The sequence below is a fragment of the Manis pentadactyla genome, chromosome 4, assembly GCF_030020395.1.
Source record: "Manis pentadactyla isolate mManPen7 chromosome 4, mManPen7.hap1, whole genome shotgun sequence".
In the NCBI taxonomy this organism is placed as follows: domain Eukaryota; kingdom Metazoa; phylum Chordata; class Mammalia; order Pholidota; family Manidae; genus Manis; species Manis pentadactyla.
In genome coordinates this window covers 17579205-17594592 of record NC_080022.1, presented here as the reverse complement: position 1 = coordinate 17594592, position 15388 = coordinate 17579205, and the positions used below count along the sequence as shown (strand labels likewise).

The 15388-nt window shown below is 41.2% G+C and overlaps 1 protein-coding gene across 2 annotated transcripts; it reads left to right on the top strand.

The window, feature by feature from the left end:
* The first annotated feature begins 140 nt into the window (after positions 1-140).
* FUCA1 (alpha-L-fucosidase 1) lies at positions 141-12830 on the top strand. Of its 2 annotated transcripts, XM_036914697.2 has the most exons (8): positions 141-541; positions 3070-3204; positions 4916-5053; positions 6867-6972; positions 9115-9315; positions 10410-10600; positions 11708-11807; positions 12026-12830. In XM_036914697.2, exons 1-8 carry the CDS (start codon positions 156-158, stop codon positions 12164-12166), a joined length of 1398 nt encoding a protein of 465 aa, XP_036770592.2. In that variant the 5' UTR covers positions 141-155; the 3' UTR covers positions 12167-12830. The 2 variants fall into 2 exon arrangements, with proteins under 2 accessions (XP_036770592.2, XP_036770593.2); XM_036914698.2 differs by lacking the exon at positions 4916-5053.
* The last annotated feature ends 2558 nt before the right edge of the window (positions 12831-15388 follow it).

Below are 15388 nucleotides of genomic sequence, written 5' to 3'. Positions count from 1 at the left end.
TGCAGGGACTGCTGACCCGGAAAAGGTGGAGACTCAACCCAAGGGGGCCTGCGTTAGCACGCCCTTTTTCCTTACGAGCCAATCATTAGCCAGGATGGGCGTGGCCGCGCGCCTCCCTGCGCGTAAGGGAGGGAGGTAGTGGCGCAGAGGCAGAGATGCCTGCCCCCGAGAGGACGCTGCGGGGGCTGGGCTCTCTGATCCCGCTGCTGGGGCTGCTGGGGCTCGGGGCGGTCGGGTCGGCGCTCGGAGATGTGCGCCGGTACACCCCGGATTGGCCGAGTCTGGACTCCCGGCCGCTGCCTGAATGGTTCGACCAAGCCAAGTTTGGGATATTCATACACTGGGGCGTGTTCTCGGTGCCGGCCTGGGGCAGCGAGTGGTTCTGGTGGAACTGGAAGGGTATGCTGCAGCCGCAATACCAAAAATTCATGGACGACAACTACCCCCCCAACTTTACCTACGCCGACTTCGGGCCGCAGTTCACGACGCGCTTTTTCGAACCCGAGGCGTGGGCGGACCTCTTCCAGAGAGCCGGGGCCAAGTAAGTGTCGCCGCGGGGACGGGCACGGCTCCCCTTAGGCGGCTCGGCTGACGGAGCCCCGAGAGGGGAGTGGGCACGTGGGAAACGAGCGCGGAGTGGGGAGGGGATTGGAGGAGGCGACTTGCCCAGGCTCACAAAGCCGGCCGTCAGACTTAATTAAGATATAGCCCTTGGAACCTGGGTTTTGCCTGCTGAAGGAGGCAGAACTGAGTGTGGCACGTCTGATCATGAGAAGGTGCATCTGGTTGGGGATTAGAAGAAAATAAAGGTTTCAGGGAAGTGGTGGACTGGAAAGCCTTCAGTGTCCACAAATGCATATTGAGAGAACTGAGCAAGGTAATACCTAATGCCCCTTCCCAGTCAGCAAGACGATCAGGATTCCAGGATTTTAAGCCAGTGGTATAGAGTCTGGTCTTAAATCAACTGTGAACTTGAACAAGGCGTTTCACTGCCCTTCAGCCTCCTTCAATGGTTATAGAAAGTAATTGTATTAGTTCCTTTCAGCTTTAATATTTCCAGGAGGGAAGGGAGTTCTGGTGTGCATTGTGTTTGGGCAACAGTACAGATTCGCATTCATCTGCTCTTAATGAACTGCACGTAGAAAGTGCTCAAGAAATGTTTGAGTTGTTCTGAGAACTTTCGTAGCCTGCGTGTGAAGTATTCCGAGAACCTTAAGTGTAGAGCCTTGGGTTGGGGGAGAGCGAAGCAAGGCTCCATGAGGTTGCTGAAGGCTGCAGCCCACCCTGAAGGCACTAAACATACTAAAGTATGTTGCCAGGTGTTGAGTCAGCGAATGGTTACCCTCAGCTTCTAGAAAATCAGTTTGCCTGCTGGGAGGAAGGGGGGTTGGAAGAGAGTCAGAATGGCGGCAGGGAGGTTTCTCCACTCCTGGCTTAGAGCAGTGTTCCACCCTCATGAGGTCTCCTCAGTTGTCTTTCCGGGTTTTAGTTTCTCTTGGACTTTTTAAGTTCTCCCATACTAAAGAGAAATTACAACTGACATTCAGTGTTTGCCAATAAATGCAAGGGATTATAAGGCTTGACTAAAGAGAGGTGGTGTTCACTATCTTATAGGAGCCTTAGAAACCTGTAATTTACAAATGACAGAAATTAAAATCTGGGAGGTGTCCTTCATCCAGACCCATTACTGTATGGATGACTGGCCCAGACAGCGGAAGGGAACTAACATCCTAGACTGCAAACTCGTGACTCCAAAGAGAAGGTCCTTCACGCCGCACCAGGGGTCTGCAAACCATGGCCTTAGGAATTTGTCCTATGCCTGTGTTTGTAAATTCCCTGAGCATGATTTTTACATTTTCAAAGGATTGTTTAAAAAAAAAGAAATTTTTTAAGTAAGAGAAAAATATGCCACAGAGAAGAATGTGGCCCAAACACCTGAAATACTATCTGGCTCTTTAAGTCTTGGAGCTCTCCACACCAGCTAGTGATTAAATGATCACGTGTAGACATTATCTATTTTTCTGCCATAAAAGCAAATGAAACGTTGAGTGATTTGACTGTTATTTCACCCATTTATATAAGTACATTTCCTGTAGTCAAGTTCTCCCAACCATTTTAAAAGCCTTAACATATGCTGGGTAAGTTCATGCTTATAGCCCTGTGATTCCCACCCGCCCAACACCAAAAGCAATGGTGTATTTTTTCCTACATATATGTATAACAGTAACAGTATTATACACAGCAGTAATAGTAATATAACTTCATTTGGGTACCCGGACCCAATTCCAATGTGTGTAAATATGTGGGAGGGGGTCTTCCCACACATTCATACACCAAGCACTTCTCAAACACCAGCAAGATGTTGGAGAACTCAATTCTGATGGTGTCTGCCCAGAGACAGCACCAAACCATATTTAGGGCTCCAACCTACAAGACTGCCCTCCACCCGCTACTCCAGACCCAGTCACAAGCCCCAGGCAGTTCCCTGTGCTACAGATTGGAGGTTCCCACAACCTCGCCCCTTAGGTTCTCTTAATTTGCTAGAGCAGCTCACAGAACTCAGGAAAACACATTTACCAGTTTAATAAAGAATTCTATAAAGAATACAAGTTAACAGCCAGATGAAGAGAGACACTGGTCCCAAATAAAGGAGCTTCTCTCCTTGTGGAGCGTGGGGCCTGGTTCAGTGGCATGTGGAGGCACTCTGGTTCCCCAAGCATAGCTCTCTCTGACGGAGAAGCAGGACGGCAACTGAGCAGAGCAGAGAGGTAAGCTCTTGAGGGTGTTTGTGAGGGCTTCACTGCATAGTCATCATTGACTAAATTATTGGCCATTGGCTGACCCAACCTCCAGCCGGTGGGGGTCCAAAAGTCTGTCGTTAACATGACAGAACACCCATTTCACCTTTAAGACTCTGTAGTGTTTTCAGAAACTGTGGAAGAAGGCCAAATATACCTGGGAAATATGTACATTTGGTCATATAAATGACCAAATATATGTATTTCTTATGATTCATTATATCACACCCCACTACTACTTCCTTTGCTCATGTGACTTTGGTGTCCACAGGTATGTAGTCCTGACAGCAAAGCACCATGAAGGCTTCACAAACTGGCCCAGTCCTGTATCTTGGAACTGGAACTCTATGGATCTGGGGCCCCATCGTGATTTGGTTGGCGAGCTGGGAAAAGCTATCCGGAAGAGGTACGTGTCTACAGACAGTTACTCTGCCATCTCTTCTGATTTCTCATACCTTCTCTATTCCTGTGTTTTGTATGTCTGCATTTCTAATAACCTGAAGGAGTCTAGCCTTTAAATTAGCAGCATTTAATGCTTGGCAGTTTTCTTGTGACCCAGGGTGACACCATCAGAGAAGTTCACGTCCCTCTCTGGTCGTGGTCAGCAGAGACCACAGTGCCCCATTTGACCCTGTGAAGGATTATTTCCAGAAAGCCTTCCAATCCAGGGCCTTTTCCAGTGTCTGATGGAGGCCAGGGGCTGAGTCTCTTAACTTTTGTGCCCCATAGTTTTCAACACAGAGCTTTGCGATCGCTCAGGGAAAGTTTGGATGAAAGGTAGCTCAAGAGGGAACCGAAAAGGGCAATTAAAGCAGCAAAAAATGAGGTAAGGAGCCACTCGGTTGATTCTAATTAATGTTCCCTGATATTTACCTCTTAGTAAGAAGTAACTTGCCAGGATCAAAGAGCTAGGAAGTGGTAGAGGTGGGATTTGAACCCAGGTATCCTGGTTTTAGACCATACAGTCCTGGATATGTTTACTATAAAAAAGAAAAGTGGTATTTATGCCATGCCTAATTTCAGCTCTGTTGTGATTTGTTAAAACTTGATGTCCTACTTAAGGGGTTGGCCAGTGGCCTCTCTATGTAAATAAAGTTTGATTGGAACACAGCTATGCCCATTAATTTACATGTTGTCAACGGCTGCTTTCAGGCTACAATTTCAGAGTTAGGATAGAGACCACAAGGCCTGCAAAGCCTAAAATTCTATCCAGTCCATTAAGAAAGCATTTGCTGACTCTTGTCACCTGTTGTTCAGTATTCAGTTTCCCGGTGCTTTGCTTTGCTAAGTCCTGCTGTAAAATTCTAAGATGTTGATTAGATTTGGATTTTACCACCCGTGATTTTTACCTTCGTTTTATCTATTTAGTCCCTGAATCATATGATGAAATACTTCAATTCTTTCTACTTTATCTGTACCATTGCAATGTTATCCTTACTTTTACTTGCATTACAGTGTTTCTGTAACACCATTCATAACTCAAAACAAGCTTTATTGTGTATGAAAATAAACACTTCAGCCATTTTTCATTTCAAGTATGTTAAGAACTATTAGTAAATCTTAGGTAAGTGAAACAAACCTATATTCATTAATTTAACAACGGAGAAAATGTTACTAATGATTATTTCTGAGTGATAAGATTTTGGATATTTTATTCTTTATACTTTTCCCTATTTTCCAATATCTCTACAGTGTGTAGTCTTTTTTTTTCCTGTTTTTTTTTTATATTAAGGTGGTATCATTCACATACACTCTTATGAAGGTTTCACATGAGCATTCTACAATGTGTATTCTTACAATTGACAGAAAACTTTTTAATAAGACAGTATGTCGTTACTGAGATAATTGACTTAAAAGATAAAAGATGGTTTAAATGACATTGATGTCATGATATTCACGTATAAAAAGTAATTATGTATGTTACCAAAAACATAATAAACACAATCATTTTGCTTAAGTGAGTAATAAGAGGTATCTAAGGAAATGGTTTGGGGTCCCACCCCTTTGTACGTACTTTCGTGTAAGTTTCACTGAGTTGAAAAAATGCTGCCACTGATTTTTCTTAAATGCTTTTTTCTTTGCTCGATGACAGCTGCTGTCCTGTTTTTCTGTTTAAGGAATATGCGCTATGGACTCTATCACTCACTGTTAGAATGGTTCCATCCACTCTACCTACTTGACAAGAAAAATGGCTTCAAAACACAGTATTTTGTCAATGCAAAAACAATGCCAGAGCTGTACGACCTTGTTGACAGGTAAAAAAAAAAAAAATGTTTCTGGCACTATGACTTTTATCAATGAAATCAGACTTCCCTATAATATGATACTATTAAAGTTGGGGGAAGAGGGAAAGGGAGGAATAGGGAAAAAAGACATCAAAATAATAAAAGTCGTGATTATATTAAGACAAATTATATTTTTCCCTCTTACTTTTCAAGACTTCTGTAATGTGGTCCTATTGCCTTTATAAATTGAAACAATCAAACAAAACCGAGGATGGTAATTAAGTGAAAACCTTGGTTCCCTCCTCACATACTGTTTTGTCAGGACCTTGGAGAGGGGCAACATGGTGCTGGACCCTGCAAAGAATTTGGCATCAAAGCAGATGTGCATTTGAATCCTGGCTCTTGCAAAACTTAAACAGATTACCTGAGCCTCAGATTCTCATGCTATAAAATAGGGATAATAATGCCTTCCATACAGGGCTCAGAATAATATGTGAAAAGTATCTGTCACCTTGTCTGGTACAGAATAAGGGTTTTATTGTCATCATTATTCTTAAAATGACCACTTTCACTTTGGGATTTGTCACTAGTTTTCACCATGTTTTATTCCTGGTTTGTCCTTATTGAACCTTGGGTGCTTAGAGGAACCTGGACAAGCTTAAGGGGCTGCCATCTCTGCCTGGACTCTCATGTTAGAACAAAAAATAAAAAATGTCCTTGCATCCAGATGACTTCTCTAAGGAAAAAGTACAGTTGTGAGAGACCAGCAGAGGCTTCGACTCAGACAGAACTGGATCTGAAATCCAGTTCTTTATTACTGGCTGTGTGGCATTGAACAAACTACTTGATCTCTCTAGGTCTCAGTTTCTTTATCTGTGAAATGGGAATAACACAGACCATGGAGTCATTCTGAGAACAAATGAGGTAATGGTATCAAGTGCCTAGAAGAGTTTCTCATGCACAGTAAAACACAGACCATCTATGTTGTTTCTTGCCTCTTAAACAGGCAGCCTTTTTACAGGTGTCTACTTGCTCCCTTAATTAGGGAGTACAGCAGACGATTAGGCATCAGGCAGGACTCTGGTCCATATTGTTCATTTGAGTTCCAGCTCCTGTTGCTTAAAAACTTTGTCACCTAAAACAAATCGCCCTGCTGGGCCTCAGATTCTTCCTCTCTAAAGAATAATGTGCACCTTAGAGGTAGACACACTCTTTCTCACAAACACATGCACACACCTCATACGTCTCAGAGTAATAATGATGTGAAAAGTGCAGCTGTGGCTCAAGTGGATTCAATAGATCCCTGATAGTCAAATCTTTGGGCTGTCCAAAAAAAAAAATGTAGAACAGTTCATCTCTTAATACATCTTAAAAGCAGAAGCCTTAATTCTCTAGTTATAGAGTACCACTCTTTTAATTAGAAGTAGTTGCTGGAAGGAAACCAAATTGTATATAAAGTGATTATATTAAATTGTATATAAATTATAGCTCTATTTTTTAAAAAGATATCTAAAAATGGAATTGGATCCCTACCTTATACTATACACACACACACACACAAAAAAAAAAAGAAGATATCTAAAAAAACAAGATTAGGAAGAAATATAACAAAATTCTGTGTATTAACAGTGGTTATGTTAGCAAAGAGTTTGTGTGTGTGTGTGTGTGTGTGTGTGTGTATGTTGTCTCTAGTTTTCCACATTCTCTGTACTATGATAATTTTATGGTAATTTCAAAATGGTAGAAGATTAATCTATAAGTATTTGTTGTCAAAATAGATCCATAAGATTTTCCTATGAATGGATTCAGGTAATAAACTTGGTTCTAACCGAATGTCTTGCAGGTACAGACCTGACTTGATTTGGTCTGACGGACAGTGGGAAGCTCCTGAGTCTTACTGGAACTCTACAGCCTTTCTTGCTTGGCTCTACAATGATAGCCCAGTCAAAGTACGTGGTTACATGACTTACCTCTTATTTATCTGTTATGATAAACGTGTAAGGAGCCAAGATCTAGAGTAATGACAATTACAGCGGCAGCAATAATATGTCATATCAACATAGGAGCGGTAGGGACCAGGGGACTTAATAGACATTAAAGGTTTCTCCTTTAATTCTTTTATTTCCCCCTTCCTTGGAGTATATACTTTCTTTTTCTCCTTTAATTCTTGATTTTGACAACATAGGTTTAGATCTTGTTAAATCTAAGTAGTAGAATAGAAATAGTATATGGAAATCTCAGATCACCATAGAGAAAATAAAATAAACTAGTAGGCAAATGTTATAAATGCGAAAAACACCCAAAAAGTTAATACACAAAACATGCCAAACTAAATGATGGGGATAAAATGTGAGTATCTGTGACCTCACCTACTTTGTGCTGATTATGTAATTTAACTCTCAAGGGAGAAATTTCATTTCCCTTATATCCAAATTATTGAGGGAACTTTGCTTATCTCCTCCTCTTCCCCATGATCAACACTATTTCACCGTATAATAGCCGCCCATTTACAGGTTGTATTTCAGTATACTTGCGAAGTAGAAGTCTTAAACTTCACTATAGAAAATTACAAAAATTTTATGTAATCTAGATTCATTGTGGATTTTAAAGAAAAATTCAAGACCAGTTTGAACTGAGCTATCTTCTTGGTAGATTCATAAACCTCTACGGATCTTACTGGGTAACTAGTACTAAACTCCGAAAATGGGAAGAAAGACAAAAGGAAAGATCCTATGTGCCAAAAAGAGACATTAAGAGCGATTTTCTGGGACTTGCTAACTGTGTGGGGACTTAGGCTGGGGCCGCGCAGACACGGATGCTGCCAACCCTGCTCTCCCCAGTCTTGTCCTGAAGGTTTTCTCGTATGAGGAAAGAGTGTTATTTAGGAGCTATACTCACATTAGGGAAGTGCTTTTAGGAAAAAAATTCCCCTGTCCATATTGTTCATTCTGCCTGTAACTCCCGCGTAGCTCACTCCCATGCTTTCTGTAGGTCTAAAGAGGCCGTTGTCTATTTAGGGCAGGCATACTTCCCTGTCACCCTGCCTAGAATTGCAGCATGTCCTGTCACAACTGTATGCCTTCCCCGACTCCTTTTCCCTTAGCGGTCACCTGGACAAACATACTTGAGATACCATTCACCTTACTTAGTAATTCTAGGCAGGGCGGCAGGGAAGTCTGCCCTAAATTGACAACTGCTAAACCCCCAATGCTGAGAACAGTGCTTGGCTTAGTTAGGCAATAATATTGGTCCAGTGTCAACTAAATCTGGCTCCTGATAATTTATATCCTTCCCTGAACAAGAAAGAAACTCTCCTTTAATAACGTGGCCACTTATTCTAACCCCTAGGTAATTAACTCTGATGTGAAGTCTTATTTTAAGTACCACAGATCTTTCTCCTTAGCCGATCTCTGCTGGGTCTCGGAAGGCAAGAACCTTCGATGCCCCAGTATGAGCCTCATGGTAGCATTAAACATTAACATTAAGGTATTCCACATAATGATTTCTCAGAGTTCAACAAAACCTTGAAAGAAGGAAAAGAGTATTTGACTGCTGACTTTCTTTACCTGCAAAGACAGGTTATGTTGTGGAAAGCATCTGGGGCTGGTTTCATGATTCATAGTTCCAGCTTTCTGAAACTCGGCCTAGGGATATGACTTCAAGCAAGTCTTCTCTTCCCCTTTCTTCCTCTAATAGAATCAGTGGTTTATTAGATGATCTTTAAAACAGACTCTTCCAACTCTGACATTACATAACGTTAGACCAGGTTTCTCAGTCTCATTACTATTGACATTTAGGGCTGGGTATTTCTTTGTTGTAAGGGGGCTGCTGTCGTTATATGTTAAGATGTTTAACAGAATCCCTGGTCCCTACCCACTAGATGCAAGTAGCACCACTCCAGTGTGACAACTTGAAATGTCTCCAGACTTTGCCAAAAGACTCCTCCAGGACAAAGTGGCCCCCAGATAAGAACTACTGCTCTAGACTAAGTCAGTTCCTTGTTTCCAAATAGACACTTAATTCATAAAACTGCATTATATAAGGAAGCTAAGTGGTTTTACCCGATGACACAGTACTCTTTCTTCCTTTAGAATGGAGTAGTGGTAAATGACCGATGGTGTAAGAGCTGCATCTGTCGGCATGGAGGATACTACAACTGTGAAGATAAATTCAAGCCACAGACTTTGCCAAATCACAAGTGGGAGATGTGCACCTCGATAGACAAGCTGTCGTGGGGCTATCGCCGAAACATGAAGATGTCTGGCATTTCAAGTGAAGCTGAAATAATTTCAGTAAGAGCACCTGTGTGCTCATTGTTTGTTAACTATTATTTCCAGCTAGCCTCCTAAGAGTGGTGGAAGCACTCTGGTTGGAAGTGCAGGCTGACGGAACCCTTTGGGGCTATTACTAAACATACTCATAGAAACAAGTTACTTTTTAATTATTAAAGAAATAATTATAATTGCAAAAGGAAGTTTTATGTACAGAGATGTTCTTCCCAGGATTATTTTCAGCTAGACATATGGGTTTCAATTTGTTGCAACCATAAGAGGATAATTAAAGTCGATTTGAGGATTTTACTTAGCCATTAAAATGTTCATGAATGTAATATGGGTAAATGCTTAGGGGTGGAGTGAAAAAAATAGTCATATATTATAGCAACTATATAAAATTAACTGCACAGAAAAAAAAACAGAAGGAAACGAAAGTTAGTGGTGGTGTGGTGTCTTTAGGATGTTGTAAATTCTCCTTTTAAAAATTTTCTGTATGTAACCTTAATTTTTCCAAGCTGCTTTGAAGTGCACCTATCTGAGGACACACACCCCCCCCACACTCCAGAAGCCTTAAAGAATGTATCTGTTCACAGCATGTTTTCCCAAAAGAGCAGCATTTATATTTACATAGTCCATTGAATACCAAGTGTCCCAAAGATTTTCATCTCTCTTCATCTCCCCAAAGGCTCCATGACACCCACTCAGAATGTCTCCCCTCTGATCCCTATATTCCCTCTCTGTGGCTCCTTCTGATTCCTTCACTGCCAAGTGCTCTGTTCCCAGCTTCCCTGCTCACACTTGGTGCTTCTGATACACGACCGTCCCCGCTGTATACAGCACCATGAGAAGTGCGGTCCTGCAGGGAAGTACCCATCATCACTGCCTGGGATTCAATTTAATATATTTCTCCATCTTGTATCAGGATGTTTCAATTTTCTGATACAAGCCTGTCCTGCTTTTATAATGGCAGAAATAGTGACTATTTTCAAAAGGGACATTCACAAAGCAGAGAATATGCCCTAGATTCTTTTTCTTCTCACGTCTGTGTGTTCTGAGTGTCGTGCCAGGCTTGGTCTTCATAGCTAAGATCTCACTGTTTGTGCCCTCTCCAGGAACTGATAGAGACAGTGAGCTTAGGAGGCAACTATCTTCTCAACATTGGACCAACTAAAGACGGACTGATTGTTCCCATCTTCCAAGAAAGGCTACTTGCAGTTGGGAAGTGGCTACACATCAACGGGGAGGCCATCTATTCCTCTAAACCATGGAGGGTGCAATCTGAAAAGAACATGACATCTGTCTGGTGAGTCTTGTCATCTGTTGTGCACAGAAACAGGATTGCAGCCCATCTTGAACTGGCATCTCCACAATATTACAAGCTAGGCTGAAAGTCATCGTGAGGAAACCCAAAATCTATCCTTTTGCTATTAAATTTGTATCCCAATTTATGTATTAGGCCACCAACATACCTGACTAGTGAGGGAGATGGTAGGCTTGGTGGAAAAAGGAGCTACAAAGCATCAGTCAATGTATGTGACACTGTTGCCCTGCCTCCTAAACACAGCAGTAGTTAATACTTGTATAGCACCTGCAGGGCGCAAGGCTCCATTATAAAGACTTTCCACTCATTTAATCTCCTCAACAGTTTCACCTAAGTAGATTGTTATTGTCCCCCTGTTATAAGTGAGAAACAGGACCCAGGGCAGTCATATCACAGAGCTGAAAAGTGGAGAAGTCTTGATTCATACTTGGAATTATGGATCTAGTTATTTGATTGTGGGACTCAGTTTTTCAACCGCATAATGGGGTGATGATACTTAACTTCCTGGAGTTATTGTGAGGGTTAATGAGCCAATGTAAAGTGCCCAGTGGAGTGCCAGGCACATGCCACATGTTCAACAAAAGGTATCTGCTGGTGTTATTGCTGTAGAGCATAGGTCTTCAGGTCAGGGGAAAGACATTCATCCCTTTGTTTTGGGTGAGTTCTGTTTTAGTGATTTTCTTGCTCTTCTCTAAGCACAGTGAGATCTCAAAACAACAGATTCATCTCCTTTGCACATCTTGCCCTTGTTATGTCCTCTACTGTTTTCTCTTGGATTTGGAGTTGAAAAAAGATTTGAATAATAAGGCAAATGATAAGGCAGATACTTCACAGTGTGAAATACCTAGTATAAGAATTAAAATGTTTTAAAGAAAACTTTAGCCCAATATGGAGGTGTCACCAAAAGAATCTTACAGGGCTGCCTCCTTCCCACAGAGTTTAACTGGTACCAAGTTATCAGTGCTTCCTAGTAGCAGTGACAGACTCAAGGTCTTGGAATGGGTGGATAATTGAGAGAGAGATGTGTGAGATTATGTGCCAGGGTAACAAGGCAGGTATCTTTGAGAGTGATGTGTCTTTTTTTCCCAGGTATACCTCAAAAGGATCAGATGTTTATGCCTTTTTCCTGTACTGGCCAGAAAATGGAATCTTAATACTTCAAACCCCTGTAACTACCTCAGCTACCCAGGTGAGGAGCTTCAGTCAGTCCTTCCCGCCATATAACTTTCTCTGAAGAAATTGGCACATCTTCTCTATGTCTTCCTTCCCCAGGTTTCCCCATATTTATTCCCCTTGTAGACTGTCTTCCCTGTCCTGGCCCAGCAGGATTGTTTCCCACCATGTTCAGGCCATATTCTGACCTCATTAATGCATTCATGATTTCTCCATCCCTTTTACTTTCTGCAGATAAGGTTGCTGGGAGTCGAAAAAGATCTGAAGTGGACCAAAGATCCAAATGTAGGTTTTCTCATTTATCTGCCCCAGTTACCATTCTCAGTTCTCCCCGTTCAGTTTGGTTGGGCTCTAAAGCTGACAGGAGTTAAGTGATCACGGGAGTTCAAGAGGAACACTACCTGCTGTCTGCTACTTTGATTTTCCTCTGGAGTATCATCATTGTAATAAACTACTCTTCTCTACCCAGAAATGCCTTTTCCAACACATTTCAATCAGTGGAACTGAGTGCATTACACTGATGTCTCAATGGGTCAAGGATCTGAGATCCACTGTTAGCATCTCTGATCAGCAGAAGGAGGAACTAAACAGTTAAGCTCTGACTTCATCCATACCTAACTTTGGAAATTAGCTACACTGAAAATTACCCTCCATTCTCTGTGTTTGATAACCTCTGTGGTTGAAGTTATTCATTGACTTCAGGTGAAGAATAAGCCAGGTCACCCTTTTGCCCATGGGAAGGGGCGAAACGGGTTTGGTAAACTTAGCCTCATGCTAATTATTTAGTATCAGTTGTCATCAAAAACCCGCTTATCCTCCGAACCCCCATCACCCAACAGGAGCAGGAGAGCCTGGATGGGCAGGAAAAGGCTTGCTAGGCTGCTATGGTCAGCTTTTCAGAAATTTCCAAAGCAAACTAAGAGCTCTGAAAATGAGTCTGTTTAGAGCAATACTGTAAGAAAATGAATGTGATTCTGCCCTGCTTTTTAAAACATGAACAAATAAATAAATTTGTATGTCAGATTATTACTACCAAAAAGCATGTTGTAACTTTCTTCCGGGACTATGTGAGCTGCCTATAGCTTTATGTTCTTTAAAAAAAACAAAAAATTCTGGGGCTGCAGGGCAGCCTGCCAAGCCTGCATGATGCAGAGCCCCGGTGGAAGCCATTTGGTTTTCTGCTCACTTCTGGTACCATTCTTTTGAGTTGACTATCAGTTTAGCCTCTTTGTTTTAGATCTAGTCAAATTTTGTTTCTTTTTTATTTACTAGATGTATTAGAAATCTTTACCCAACATTTAAGGAATATTTGTTTTTCTCAAACACATATGGAACATTTACAAACGTAACAAAGAAGCAGTATCATACAGACTATATAGTATGTCTACAACATAATTAAAAGACCATAAAAACTTGGCAAAAACCCATGTTTGCAAACTTTAAAACATTCTTCTAATTAATTGATCAAAGAAGGCACCATATGGAGACTTATAAAATACTTAGAATGATAATTTAAAACACTATATATGGAGCTAAAAAAAAAAAAAAAGCAGAGACATGGGACAAACATTATTAATTTTTCCTATGATGAAAAATGCTGAGATATAAATAGTAAGAACAGGAGGGACTCCATCTTAAGGCTAAGATTCCATTTTAACCAAGGAGTTAAGAGGTAAGATTCCTAATATATTTTACGGTGATTAGCCAACAGCCTACCTTATCTTAAGGCCAGACAAGCATTTATAAATGATATGTCTCCACTGCTTGAGGGTAACCATGGTCTTGGAGAAGAACAGGACCAATAGCTTGTGTTAAGTTTTTCTTACAGAATATTATGTAAGGACTGATCATGTTAATGTCTCTATGCCACTGGAGATAGACATTATGAGACCACACATCAGCCAACACTCCCTTGGCCCTTTACCCCATTCTTGAAATCCTCAAACACTGGAATCCTAAGCCTTTAAGCGCACCTCTCCTCTGAGGCTGCTTCATTCCCCTTTTCTCCAAGTGTGTACTTTGCTTTAAATAAAACCTTGGTCCTCAGTTTATTGGTTTGTCTCCATGCTCTTCCAAGCCTGCAGGGAGGTTAATAAGAGACCCCTTTCCCGGTGATAAGTGCCTTTGTTACTTCACTACTTCCTTCAATTTTCTAGACTTAGACACAACTCTTCACTTTCTCTGTCCTACTTCAGACAAGTAGGGAAGGGCTACTGAGATCTCTGATTTGGGCTTGCAAGTTCCCATCACCTGCATGACCAGGACTGGACTGCAGTTGTATTATCATGCCCTTTAGCAGCCTGCCCGAAAATCTTTCTTTGCTTTGCAAAGTTCTCAGAACATAATCTCTTTCCATGCAGTGGTCTGTGGCTCTGCTAAATCCTGGGGTGGTAGATGCTTGGTTCCCACGCTGTGCGGATCAAGCAAATACTGGACACCAGGGGACCCTGGCTCCAGGAGTTGGCCAGAGACCTGCCCTATGCCGAACAGGAGTTCAGTGAGCTTCCCTTTCCTCCCTCTGTTCGTCCCTGCTCTCTACTGACTACTCGGCTGCTGCCATTCACTACTACTCTTGCTTCAACGAATTCCTTCCTTACCTACACTCATCCAACCTGTTCAATAATTCTTTCTCGATCAGAGTCAAGAAGCCTCCCCCGTCCAGGTTGAGGTTTCACTTAGTGCACAAGGAGAGACCTCCCCGTATGCAGCTACCTGACAACAGAAATATCTTCTCTGACCACAGCTGGATGAAGTTAGAAATCAATAGCAGAAGGAAAGCTGAAAAATTCACAAAATTGTGGAAATTAAATATCACACTCTTTAACAACCAATGAATCAAAGAAGAAACAAGGGAAATTACAAAACATTTAGAGATGAACAGAAACAAAAATACAACATACCAAAACTTAACTGGATGCAGTGAAAGCAGTGCTAAGGGGGAAATCTATAAATACACTAAAAAATTGATCTCAAATTGACATACTTTAAAATTTAAGGAACTAGTTTAAGAACAAACTAAGTCCAAAGCTAGCAGAAGAAAGGAAACAAAGATTAGAGCAGATATTTTTTTTAATAGAAAAATTAATGAAACCAAAAGTTGGTTATTCAAAAAGATCAACAAAATGATGAACCTGGAACTAGATGGACTAAGAAAAAAATACTCATATTACTAAAATTAGAAATGAAAGTGGGGACATTACTACCAATTCTGTTGAAATAAAAAAGGGTTATAACAGAACTATGAACAACTGAATGCCAACAAAAAGCATAGATGAAAAATTCCTAAAAACACAAAACCTACCAAAACTAAATCAAGAAATTGAAAATCTGAATATACCTCTAACTAGTAAGGAGATTGAATCTGTAATAAAATATCTTCTGACCAAAAAAGAAGAAGCCCAATGGCATATTTAGTGAATTCCACCAAACATTAAAGAACTAACTTTCCAAAAAAAAGTTGGACACACCATTTCAAAACTCATTCTAGGAGGCCAGCATTAAGCCGATAACCAAACCCAGACAAAAACACAAGAAAACTACAGACCAATATCACCTATGAACATTGATGCAAAAATCCTGAGCAAAATACCAGCAAAA

Bases quoted from the DNA above. Each gene is read 5' to 3' on its own strand.
- FUCA1 (XM_036914697.2), top strand. From the start codon at position 156: ATGCCTGCCCCCGAGAGGACGCTGCGGGGGCTGGGCTCTCTGATCCCG. The intron at 5,054-6,866 runs GTAAAAAAAAAA...AATGTCTTGCAG, and splicing joins CTGTACGACCTTGTTGACAG to GTACAGACCTGACTTGATTT. The intron at 10,601-11,707 runs GTGAGTCTTGTC...TTTTTTTCCCAG, and splicing joins AAGAACATGACATCTGTCTG to GTATACCTCAAAAGGATCAG.